This window comes from Nestor notabilis, unplaced genomic scaffold (genome assembly GCF_000696875.1).
Source record: "Nestor notabilis isolate BGI_N333 unplaced genomic scaffold, ASM69687v1 scaffold1942, whole genome shotgun sequence".
NCBI lineage: Eukaryota > Metazoa > Chordata > Aves > Psittaciformes > Psittacidae > Nestor > Nestor notabilis.
Window position 1 is genome coordinate 17,853 of NW_009917691.1, and position 12,026 is coordinate 29,878.

At 39.0% G+C, this 12,026-nt stretch overlaps 1 protein-coding gene across 1 annotated transcript in view; it reads right to left on the bottom strand.

The window, feature by feature from the left end:
- The window catches only part of SNCAIP (synuclein, alpha interacting protein), a 48,885-nt gene that overhangs the window by 3,089 nt on the left and 33,770 nt on the right, over positions 1-12,026 (bottom strand). Inside the window, exons 8-10 of the mRNA XM_010009354.1 lie at positions 7,165-7,257; positions 3,622-4,678; positions 1,840-1,910 (exon numbers count right to left, since the gene is read on the bottom strand). Coding sequence (XP_010007656.1) covers positions 1,840-1,910; positions 3,622-4,678; positions 7,165-7,257 — 1,221 coding nt within the window. The remainder of the gene's footprint in view (positions 1-1,839; positions 1,911-3,621; positions 4,679-7,164; positions 7,258-12,026) is intronic.

A 12,026-nucleotide genomic window follows, 5' to 3' on the forward strand; every position in this document is an offset into this window, starting at 1 on the left:
ACAATCTATCACCAAAGACTGTACTATTTTCCAGAAACGTTCTTTTTCAAACCAGCTCTGAAATGGTAATTACACAGGCTCTCCAGACCATCCAGGGAAAATCCACATAGCATCAAGGGGCTTGTAGAGCACATGATGCTGATGTTCTTCTGTTATTTAAATTGCACAGGCTACAGGGCAGCATTCAGCAGACTAATGACAGGAACCAATTTGCTGTTCAAAAACCGCAACACACACTAAAAGGCATCACAAAGGCTGGCTAAAAAGCTCTGAGAGCCTCAGGTCTGCATTCTGATTTCCGAAAAGCACAATACATCCTCCATTCTTAAATGATTTTTGGAACTCTCGTGCCAGCAGTCTCTGGCACAGTTTCCTCAGTTCTATCCTAATCTGTGGGTACAATAACAGACTCTTTCAGCTGTGCCCCTAGTGCACTCTGCTCCTTGTTTCCTAGTCTCTGGTCTTCCACATGCCCACCACCTTCAGGACATCCTGCCTGGGTAAAAAGTGCCTGTAGGCTTTTCTGGCAAAACCTTCACCATCCTAGCAGGTGATTCTGCAGCTTTGCAGCAGCAGCCAGACCTCCCCTGTCTCTTGTTGATTCTGGGGAAATGCCGTGCTGCCAGGCATTTCTCACACAAGAGCACTGACACAAGGCAATACCAAATTACAACTGGCTACACCCGGGAGTTGGCTCTAACATAAGGATGAGATTAATGGTTTTGTATTACTCCCATGGTCTGGACAGGCAGCTGGGTGTTTTGAATGAAGACTGCCCACTGATATTCCCTCAGACTGCTGCTGTGCAGTCAGTTTTCTGCACTGGAATTTCCCACTTTGTTTTCAGGACAGAATGAAACTTCTTGAAAACCTTATAGTTCCTCCTGGTTTCACATACACTGTGCCATTGACTTCAGAACAAGACTCCCATTTCCATCATGGAAATTGAGGTTTTAAGTAAGGGAAGGTCCCAGCTTTAGAAAAAATACTAACAATAGCAAAATTAGGCATTGAGAAAAGAGTAACCTGAAAGTAATTTAGGCTTTCAAAATGCAGAATGACTATTTTATAATTTTTCCTTCAAATGTACAATTATGGTGTTAATAGCAGTCATTTCCAGGCCTAATAAAAGGATTTACATCTCAGTTTAACAGAAAAAAATTATCATCTCAAAAAATTTGTGAGTGTTGAGTTGAATAAAAATGACAGGGAATTTTTACAAAACATTTGCTTGTAAAACAAAATCCCAATTTGTCAAATGTTGTTTTTTCCAGTATATCCTTATGGACCTTGAGGGACTGGTCTCTATTTGCCTGAATAGTCCTGATGGAACATGTCTAAATTAAGGAGTTTGAATACAGTCAAAGTTACCAGACTTCTAAAAAACAGATTTAATGTCAAAGTAAGAAAAATGTGTGAAAAAAGTGCAGCATTCAGCCTCATGTTCTCTGTACTCTCAATTTAGAGATGAACTGTAGTTGTTTTGCTCTCCTCATGAGAGGAAATTTAATTTCCATTCTCATCTGGTACTTGATTTTCATTCAACAGAGGCTGAATACTCAGCCAAAGTGTGCTATATTCCCTGGTGGATTTACAAGTATGAATACTTTCTGTACTTACTTGGAACTCAAAATCTCTAGCCAGTTCAATGGTGATATCAGCAGAAATCCATCATACATTTCTGCTTTTCTAGGGATTTAGATATTCATCTCTTCATCTATTTCCCCTCTTATGTATGAATCAATTACAGTATTTCAGTTATTAATGTTAGCAAAGACATGTAATTTGAAAAAAACAAAGCAACACTGATGCTAAATATCACCATGCATAAGCACATACCAAGCATAGTTACACTGAAGTTCTTCATTCAGCATGCTAGAGGAAAGACTGGTGCAGCTGAAGAAAGGACCCTAAGGAAGTACAACATCGTATCAGTTAAAAACATGCACTGAGCTTACTACATGCATAACATAGAAGTCAACCGACACATGCAGTCAAATAGCCACAATAACATTTTAACAGATTTCTTTTTGAGTTAGTAAATAAAGCTAAATCTGTTACCTTTTTGAGATGTGTGCTGTGGTCCTTTGGTTTGGTATGAAAATGTATTCTTCCCACAATTTTGATGTTGGAAACAATGACATGCAAACATGGCCTTTTCACAGATGTGCTTTACAGTGTGTCAATCCTGTTACAATTACCTCATTCAACTCTTCAAATTTCTTAAGGAACTATGAAAACTTCTCATGACCTTGCATTCTTATCAGAACATCTTTGAAGACAGACCATCTTTTCTCTGTCACTATGAAATCTGAAAATCACTTTTAAAAAAAATGCCACTGTGTTATTAAAATAATTCTATGTTAAATTGGCTGTTCAGCTAGATGGTGTATGTATTTTAAAGGCTAGAATCAGTAGTTCATACTGTGATTTTGAGTAAACTTTAATACATGCAGTCCCATTTCAATGCAGCTTACAAGGTCTCACTTGAATTCTGCATTTCATCTCACATTCTGCTGTTCTAGCACTACTCACTAACATGCACTGCTCACTGTTTCCCAGTTCTCTATTTCCACTCTTTCTTTTCCATGCTCATTTTGCCTCCTCTATGCCTAAGATTTTCCTGTGTTTTTCTCCCATTACCTTGTCATACTTTTTACAGTATATAATTCACTATTCCTCCTCCTCCTTTTGGCCTGCTTTATGTACTTTTTTCATCTTGAAATTATTCTTTTGCCTTGTGTCTTTCCATTCACCCATTCCCTCCCACCCTGCCTTTCAGAAAGGATTAAATCATGTACCATTGCCTCTCACTCAACTCTTTATTGTATCTCCAGATGCTCGCACTTCTCTCTGCTCTACAAACTCACTGTGCTCACAGTATTTCTTACCTGTCTCTTTCATTTAATAACTCTTCCTTTCTCTTGGAAGATACATTTCTTCAAAGTGTTTTCTCCTTTCTATTGACAGAAGAGCCAGTCTCCTAACTGGAGACATCACTTTTTCTGTTGGGATCCCAGAAAGGGCACTCTTGCGGGTCACCTGGATCCAGTGTGTTTTGCTACAGACCAGTATGATATGCTCTGCCACAAAAAGACTCCATACTATGAGAAGAAGGTGGGCAAAGAAGGGTATTGATGGCTTCAACACCTAGGGGAGGGCTGTAGCTCCAACAGAGGCAGGAAGGGCCATCTCTGCTATTGTTCCTCTTTGTATTCTACCACTTAATTTTATCCTTTTGCTCTCATCAGTGTTGGCTATAGAACAGGATAGGACTAGACCTTCAATTATTTACTCAGAAATCCCATGGATTCAAATTCAGAGCAACAACAAACACCATCTCCAAGTGAATCATGTCTCTGTGGAAAGCTTTCAACACAGAACATGTGAACCATGTGCACCAAGAATACAGACTGCACATGGGCAATACCTGCATGAATACTCTTTGGAAAAGCCTTCTAAAATTAAAACAAAGATGGGCTTTCTACAGATCAAATACAGTAAAGTATTTGTGAGCATCCTTTTGCTACAGGAAGGCAGGAAGAAGAAGCTGTCAAACTTATACACTACTTAAAGAGACAAGAGAAAAAGAAAGACCCTTCCTCCTTTCAGTGCACTCACTGGCTTGTTTCTTCCTTTTGAGAGAGCTGCTGGATTTCCCTTGCTGTCTGCCGTCTTCCTTCCTAATGAGGTAAAAGGCAGTGTCGATGAGGTTTTGATCAGGTTTGCTGTTTGACAGTTGTTGTTGTTATTTTGGTTGCCACTCAGTGTCTCCATTATGGACCGAAAGGTTCCAAAAGGCCTTTTTAGCTGATCCCCTGCTGTCTCGCCAGAAACGGGTGGAGCCCGCACAAGTCCTTTGCCCCGGTCTTTATCCTTTTCCTCATTTAGTTCTGGTTCTGCTAGATCCACCTGCACCACAGGCTCCTCGAAAGTTACTCGGAGTTTCAAATTTTGGGAGGTTCTGCGCTTTGAAGACGGAGACTTGAGAGCACTCTTAGGGCTGGTGGCAACCTTCTGAGCAGCATCCATGCTGGATGGAGAGTTGTCTCCACAAAACTGGCTCTGAGGTACAGTACCAGGCTGATAGGGGGCTTCATTATCTGGATCACTGCTCTCTGAAGTAGGGGAAGGACTGTGGCCATCCACAGACTTGGAGACCCTGATACCAAAAGGGAAGCGGCGTCCTCCTGCAGAAGTGTGTTTCTTAATCATCAGGTGCAAACTCTCTGTGCTCTCAACACTCTCCACTATGGGCTGAGGCCTTGGTTTGTCAGTTCTTTTCATAGGGGTGTTCTTGTGGTCCTCAGAATTAGCTGAGTCTGTGTCAGACTCACTGAGAGACCTCTGCATTAGTTGCCTCAGTCTGGCTAACTTCAGCTCCCTTTTCTCTGGCAAAATCTTCTTTACGTTCTTGGAGGATGCATGAGCATCCTGAAATTCCAAAGTCAGCTTTTCCTGCGTACAGACATTTTCAGAGATTTCCTTCCCCAACAACTGGCGCAAGATTTTATCTGAGTCCTCATCTTTTGTCTTGGCTCGAGTGCGACTAGAAGTTCCCAAGCTGCCAAGAATCTGAATCCCATCTTGGGTGTTCAATTTACTTTTTGGTGGAGACAATTCATCTGCTTCAGATGGTTTCCATGAGGGTTTGCCAGAAGCAGGAGATGATGGTAAGCTTAAAGAAAAAAAGAGGAGAAAATACCACAGCCAAATTAATGCACATATAAAATGTGAATCTGCCATTTCCAGTGTACATGTCTGTCCCAGCTTACTGTTACTTACCCTCCTCATTGCTACCAACACGGAATTCATTAATATGATGCCACAGCAAAGATTACACAGAGAAGGATGTAGCCCTGCTTCCACTCCTAATTAGGATTTGAGTTTCTTCACTTTCTCTTACAAAGAAAACTTGAAATTAAAACTTAGAATGGTTGTTTCAATGCCAAAGATGACTTTATGAGGAAAACCTTACAGAAACTACTGTTTCCTATTTGTGGGAGTTGATGTATTTTAAAAGATGAAAAAACCCCACAAGGCCAAGTGCCCACTATCCAAGTCACATCATAATACAAAAATGGGTTATTCCAAATACTGTGAAATTACCAGCTATCTGCATAGCAATGGTTTAATAAATCTAAACTTCATCTGGTATTAAGTCTGGCCATATAAGACCTCATAAAAACTCACAGTGATTTGCACTCAAAACCTTTTCAGATATGAAATACTGAAAAACATTAAAAAGGTGACATGAATTTATTTCAATACTATTAGAATAATTAATTAAGTTTAGAACTCCAAATGTTAAAGAACAAGGAAACAGCAATCTCAAGCAAGTCTGATTTCCAATGAACATAAATTATAGAGACCGTTTCTTACCCCATGACATATGCCAGGGCTCATAATACTTCATATTCTTATTTTAAAACACCTTTCCTCTAAGCAAGGGTAAGGTGACAAAATTAAGGTTAGTATGAGGCAGCGAATTCATAAAATTAATTTCTTTTTTCACAGGCAACTTCTGATGAGTCCACAGTTCTTACAGTGTATAAAATTCACACGCCAGTATTAGCCACCTCATCTTCATTTCATTTTCCACTTCTTCTCCTGTGGCAAACTGAAACAAACACTAAAGAACATGCATGTGTCTACCACAGACATTCCTAGTAAAAGGGATAAGTTCTCTTAGATCTGCTACTGGCTGCTTGGATGACGATAATATCCACAAGTGAGTTCTAGCTGGAAGGAAAAGTAGTATCCAACTGTGAAATAAAACGTTAAATAATAGAGTATCATTTCCAGACTTCCTTACTTAAATAAAAAGATACTGAAACCTACCCTTTTACAGGAGTAATGAATGATAAGAGGTATGCTCTCACATGATCTTGTCTGATAATTAAAGTAAACCAGTCCTGGTTCTCACCAGTACTTAGATGTGAGACTCCTTGGAAAGACCAGTCAGCAAAAATCACAGAAACCAAATAAGATGGAACAAAGATTGTTCCTGTTGAGCTGGCAGACAGGGAAGACAGACACCATGATTTAAAAAAAAGGGGCAAAACAACTCTTTCCAGTGTGGTTTTCTATTTTAGCAGAAATTTGGAGTTTAAAGCCATTTCCTAGCTGAAATTCCTTTACACATGCATCTCCAATCCCAATGTCTTCGTTATCTACTACTATAACTTTTTGCACTTGTCTGAAGCACTGACATATGAAATTCAGGAACATGGAGCGTTTTCCAGAAAAGTGCTTGAGATTCTGTAAGAGTGGGAAAAAAGCAGTCACTGAACCTATGAATTTATACTTGATGACCCAAAGCTCTGACCATCAATAACTGCAAAAGCTTTTATGCTGGCTTTACATTTTAACATATATGAAACTCCCTATCAACTCTGAAACAAGGAGAAGCACTGTATACGTCTTCCAGAGAGGAAACTGAACTAGAAGATTATGACAAACTGAGTCCTATTTTCATGCAAGTTATTTAATTCCTTTCAAAGTTTTCTTCAGATTGCTGTCAGAGAGAAGTCATGTGCTTGCCTGACTTCCATGCATTACACTGGAAGTTTATGGCAGAAGCCACAGAGATATGTTAGTAGGCTCCAGATCCAGTACTCTGTCTCTACTTTCCTCCTCACTCAGTTTGTGTCTATTTCTGGGACTTCTAACAGGATATGTAAACAACACACAAAGTTTTTGGAATTTTGACTTTTTATACAATCTAATGCAGTCAAAAGATGTAAGGAGCATAAGAAGTCTTATTAACCCAAAAGCAGGTTTTGTTGGTAACTGGATGAATTACTGCTGGCAGTACTGTATGGTGGACCACTACAAGATCAAACTTTACAACTTTTCTAGGTGTTTCTAGGATCCTCTGCTATTCATCTAATACAAAATACATTCTGTTCTACTGTGAATCTTCTTTTCACTCTGTTGGGAAAAAGGGACTGTTCACTTAATAGTAAAAATTTCCAATATTTATATGACATTACACACTTTTAAATTCTAGAAGCTTAGCTTCAAGCTTACAAAAAAAACCCCCAACATCTACATTTTCTTTACAAAACACATACTATTTAGACAGGTCATAGCTTCTCCTGACAGCTGATGTACCATGAAACAGTTCAAATCCAGGCTGCAGCACAATTCCAGTCACTTTACCTTGGAGACGTGAGCAGTGACTTGCCCTCTGACCGCTGGGCTTCTAAAAGCTGCTGGAGTTGGTTCTGTAATGTAACACGTTCCACTGTCTGCCTGCAGGAAAATGTAAGACTGTTTACCTCGAATTGTAAAACCATCAGAATTAGAAAGCTACAGGATAACTGACACTACCCTTTCAACTTTGTATTCAAAAAATAAGTCCTTTGCACCCATACTTTACATAGTAAGTAAAAAGAGAAATTATAAACAGAGTTTACATTTTAAACACAGAGTTTGCACTTGTCTCTGAATTCCTGTGGACATTTTGTGATCACGGTACAAGACCAACTGAGATACCTGTCAAAGACCATTATACTTCATAAAAGGACAATGTGGGCTCACAGAAAATAATAGCCCAGAAACAAAGAAATGGTAGAACAAATGTAGGGCCACTTAATTCTTATTTGTATGTGTAAAGGAAGAGGAAAGAGACAGATTAAGAAGTCACTTCCTACATTTGGTAGCTGGCTTTTACTCAGCTAAATGATAGCTCAGACAACTCAGCTAAATGATAGCTCAGACAACTCAGATAAATGATAGCTCAGACCACTCTTCTATCTGCAAACAAACTCAGAGAGGAGCCTTTGCCCCCTGGTCTAATCTTCTTCATCAGCAGAATGGAGCTAAGTATGACCTCTGTGTATTCAGGGGAGTAGGAAAAACCACATCTGCTTGCTGTCCAAACTTATCACAGGTCCTACCTGTGCTCTACACCAACCTTATATTATACTCAGTAGGGCTGTACCCACTGTAGCTTTCAGTGTGGTGTGATCTGCACTCATTTGTAAATAACTTCAGAGACCAATGTTTAAAAAATTGTGATAGTAGATATTAATTGTTAGTAGTATGAAAGTGACATCCATACTACAGACTCCATTCACCATAGAAATGTTATCATAATCTCTCTTATCCTGCCATGTACTTATTTCCATAGGAAGGACTCAGTTGAACAAGATAACCTGCAAACCCTCAAGTAGTTCTACAAAAATGAAGGTATAAATCTATTTGCCTTAAAAAGTTCTTCTCCTCTTTCTCTCCCATCCAATTTAGACCTTCCATTCTAACATCAAAACACCCACACCTTTAGCTTGTCAACCACGACAGGTAACATTCCATCTTGTTTAGTCACCTCTAAGTTCCAGTGCTTCTAAACACTGCATAGACAGAATTATTGGCAAACTACTAAAAAACCCAAGAGACTTATAGCTTTTTGTTACTGTAAGTATGGTACCTTTCACCTGGAATATAATTGGTACATTTGGCTTTATTTCCTGGTCCTCATAAAATGACCATGTGAAAATGACTTTTTATCTGCTTCTTCTAGGCTCTACTTCTCTTGCTGTAGAAGTTAATACGTTTTTAGTACTCTTGTTGGATCTGCAGAACTAATACAGTTCTCCACCAGTGAGCTGGACTCTTTCCTAGCTCATATGCCATCAGCAGAAGAGTTAGCTGAGTTCCAAATGCAGTCTTTATAACTGGCAGTGTGAAAGCCAGAATGAATCCAGATGACTTTTTAGGCTCAGGGTTGTACTTGCAGGGCTGGCAGAAAAACAAACTTTTTAGTTTTAAGATATCAGAGTGGATCTGAAAACTGCTACAGAAATGAAGGTAGGATCTTGACATACTGAATTGCCATCACATTTTACAATACAGACATGCTTTATGTAGATCCTTTCTTCTTTTAATTTTCCATCTTCCTTCCTCTTGCCTACACACTTCCTCAGATTATTTTAAAATTACTCCCACCATCTGTCAACATTGGCTTATATTGCAACTTCCCAGATACTCTCCTTTAAAAGTCAGGGAAATTTTCATTTGAGCTTAGGTCATGATGTAGTTTATCTGTTTTACTTGCCTTTTATGCTTCCTTCAACTTCTATTTCTAAATATCTAAATAATGTAGCTAACAGCTTCTTACACTTTTAGCTGTAAAGGAAATCTCTGACATTTCTTCTACTAACTTAAAGTTCTTATCCCACTTAAACATTTTATTGTGCTAAAAGAATTGAAGTTTCCTTAATTTTCACAGTTTAACTAGTTAGCAAATAGCTCACAGAAACCCACACATCTTGCCAGAACTGTCCCTAAAGATATATAACATACACATATATATCTAACATAACACTGAAAACATGGGATCATAACTTCTTGGAATATGTAAGTATTAAAACTGGACCGATTTAGGAGACAGGATTACTATAGTTTCAGGGGTAAAAGGGTCTAGTTACTTTATGATATTTAATGCCCAAATTTTGAAGGTCTTAGCTTAGACAATGTTCACAGTAAGTAATATGTAAGGACCCTTCTGTGCCTACTTAGACAACTGTGGATTGCCACTACCACCTAATGGAATCAGGGAGCTCAATAACTGAACAAGGAACAGTCTGAGGCATTGGGCTCTGCTGAAGTATCTTTCATAGTGTGTTGCCTTACTCATCTGCTTTGTCTCAAATAAAAGAATGGCCAGACTATGATGCAGAAAATAGAACAGCTGAACTAAGTAAAAAAGAGATGAATGGATGATTGTGAAGTATATACTGGGTTTCTTACTATATATCTATGTATCACTTACTATCAAAAAACCACCCCAAAACAAAACAACCCCCCTCAAAAACCTAACCCAATCCAAAACCCCAGAACACACTAGCAACTTGCACACACTTTAGCATACCTCTACAATAACTTTTCTATTCAGTAGTTTTTACAGCTATTCCTATGAAGCTTCAGGAAAATCATGGATTTTGTTTACAGAACACAGAAAAGTGTGTTTACAGAACACAGAAAAGAGGATATGAAACCACTTTCTCATCTTCATCTTTTCACTCATGTTTGCTTTGATCTTTGCCTTGATAGAGATTTTGGCTTGTATATCAAAAGGATGCATATCAAAAGATGAATTAATCTCGCTGATTAATTGCTTTGCACATCCAGGCCCATAAATGCAGGTCAGTGCAACTCTTTGGGAATGCAAGTAGAATGGTCTGTCATCAAGCAGCATTGTAAAAGTAGTCTAGGGAAGCATAGTCATTAGTTCTGACCTCATCTCTTCAGGCCAGGAAAGTCCAAACAATACAAATCATTACTGCTAATGTCACCAGTGCTAGAAACCATGTATTTGTGCAGGTAGGAATTCTCTACACTGGCATCTAAGGTTTTTTAGGCAGATGAAATCAGTAAGGGAATAAGTAAGATCTTAAGACTTATGGAGATCTCAGGAAGTAGAATGAAAGCAAATATTTTGTATAGACTCTGCAAGAAACTTTTGTGTCCTAAGCATTTTGTTTAATTCAGAAAGTCCTACTGGATTGAGAAAACTTCTATAATTATCAAGAGATGCAAACCTAAGGTTTTGTTTTTAAACCAGTAACAGCTGTTTTTTTCTGTTCTTCCCTCTTTGGAGGAAAAGTCTCAGTTAATAGTCTGTGAAGATTCAATGGAGCATTTGTAGTTACCATTTATTTCCTTGTTTCAAATATAAAGGCTTTTCTATCTGAATGGAGACTTAGATCCAACTCAAAAGGTTTTGCTATACTTCTCTGTCATCTGAGCTGCTTTGGATGAAAGAGCTGAAAGATGTGAGGACTCTGGCAAAATATGATTTTACTGTATTGGTTGTGTGCCTTCTTTTCAGGAATGGCTTCAAAAAGTGTGATGAATTGCGATTACTTCTCTCTAGAACTGCTCCATACGCCTTGATGACTGGGAGGGCTCATGAAATGAGAGCAAAAGATGGCACTTCCTTCTTTGGTTTAGGACCTTTGAAGACAGGTCTTGCTAGGTGCTGGTCTAAGATAGTTTCTGTGCTGCTGTTCTTGCATGATATCAACCACTCTTGGTCTTCCTGTAGTTGGGATCAGCTCATGTTTACAGCAGTTGAGGGAAGGCTGAGAAGCACATTAGAGCTTTATGTGTTGATACGAACCATCATCATGATGCAATCACAGCTCCTATGTTTCTAGAACATTGCCTATTAACACCAGCAGAAGTAGGTGGAGGAAATATAGGAAAGCCAGCTCATCTGCCCAAGTTGGAGCTATCCCTGTGTAAATGCAGTTTGAAGTGATTAAGCGTAAACTGGACTTCCATCTGTTGCCATCTAGTGCTTTCAGGATTTTTAGAGCTGCTGTAGCCAAAGAACTTTCCTGCTACGCTAGAGGTAAGTATGCTTGAGAAGAAGTCGATTCCCAGGCATGTACTTCCTTGGATTTTTATGCAGGATGGGGCTGCAAAGAAGTGCAAGAGTTTTCTGTCATCCTCTCTATCTCCTGAACATGGGCCTCTGAACATGGTCCATTGCTTCTATCGGAGCCACTCACATCCTGAAGCTTGCAGCCCAAATAGCCACACAGAAGCTGTTCTTTCAAGCAGAAAATAGAATATTTCACTGCCTCAGTAAACTGCAACAGGAATGCACAAGAGACTCAGTCTCTTTGAGATGAGGAAGAAAAGACTGATGCTGCACTTACTGAACCTAAATCTGAAGCCTGAAAAAATAGGCTGCTGAAAGGAAGCAGCTTTAACCCCAGCTGAGACAAGTAAAGGAACCCATCAGGAGTCAGGTAAGAATCACTTAAATGACTTCCTATGTGTGCAGTCTGTGAGATGACAGGGAGAGACTTGGAAAAGTGGTAATATTTTTGTCAGAACTAGACTATTTTTATGGGGATAATCAGCCTGCTGACTGATATAACAAGTCTATCTTTTCCATATAAGAAATAACACTTATATCAAGTACTGGGTGAGCACTGAAGAGAACTGAAACACTGAAGAGAATCTGAGGTTGCCATTCCTACTTCCTGGTGTGTGCATTTTTTTCCTGC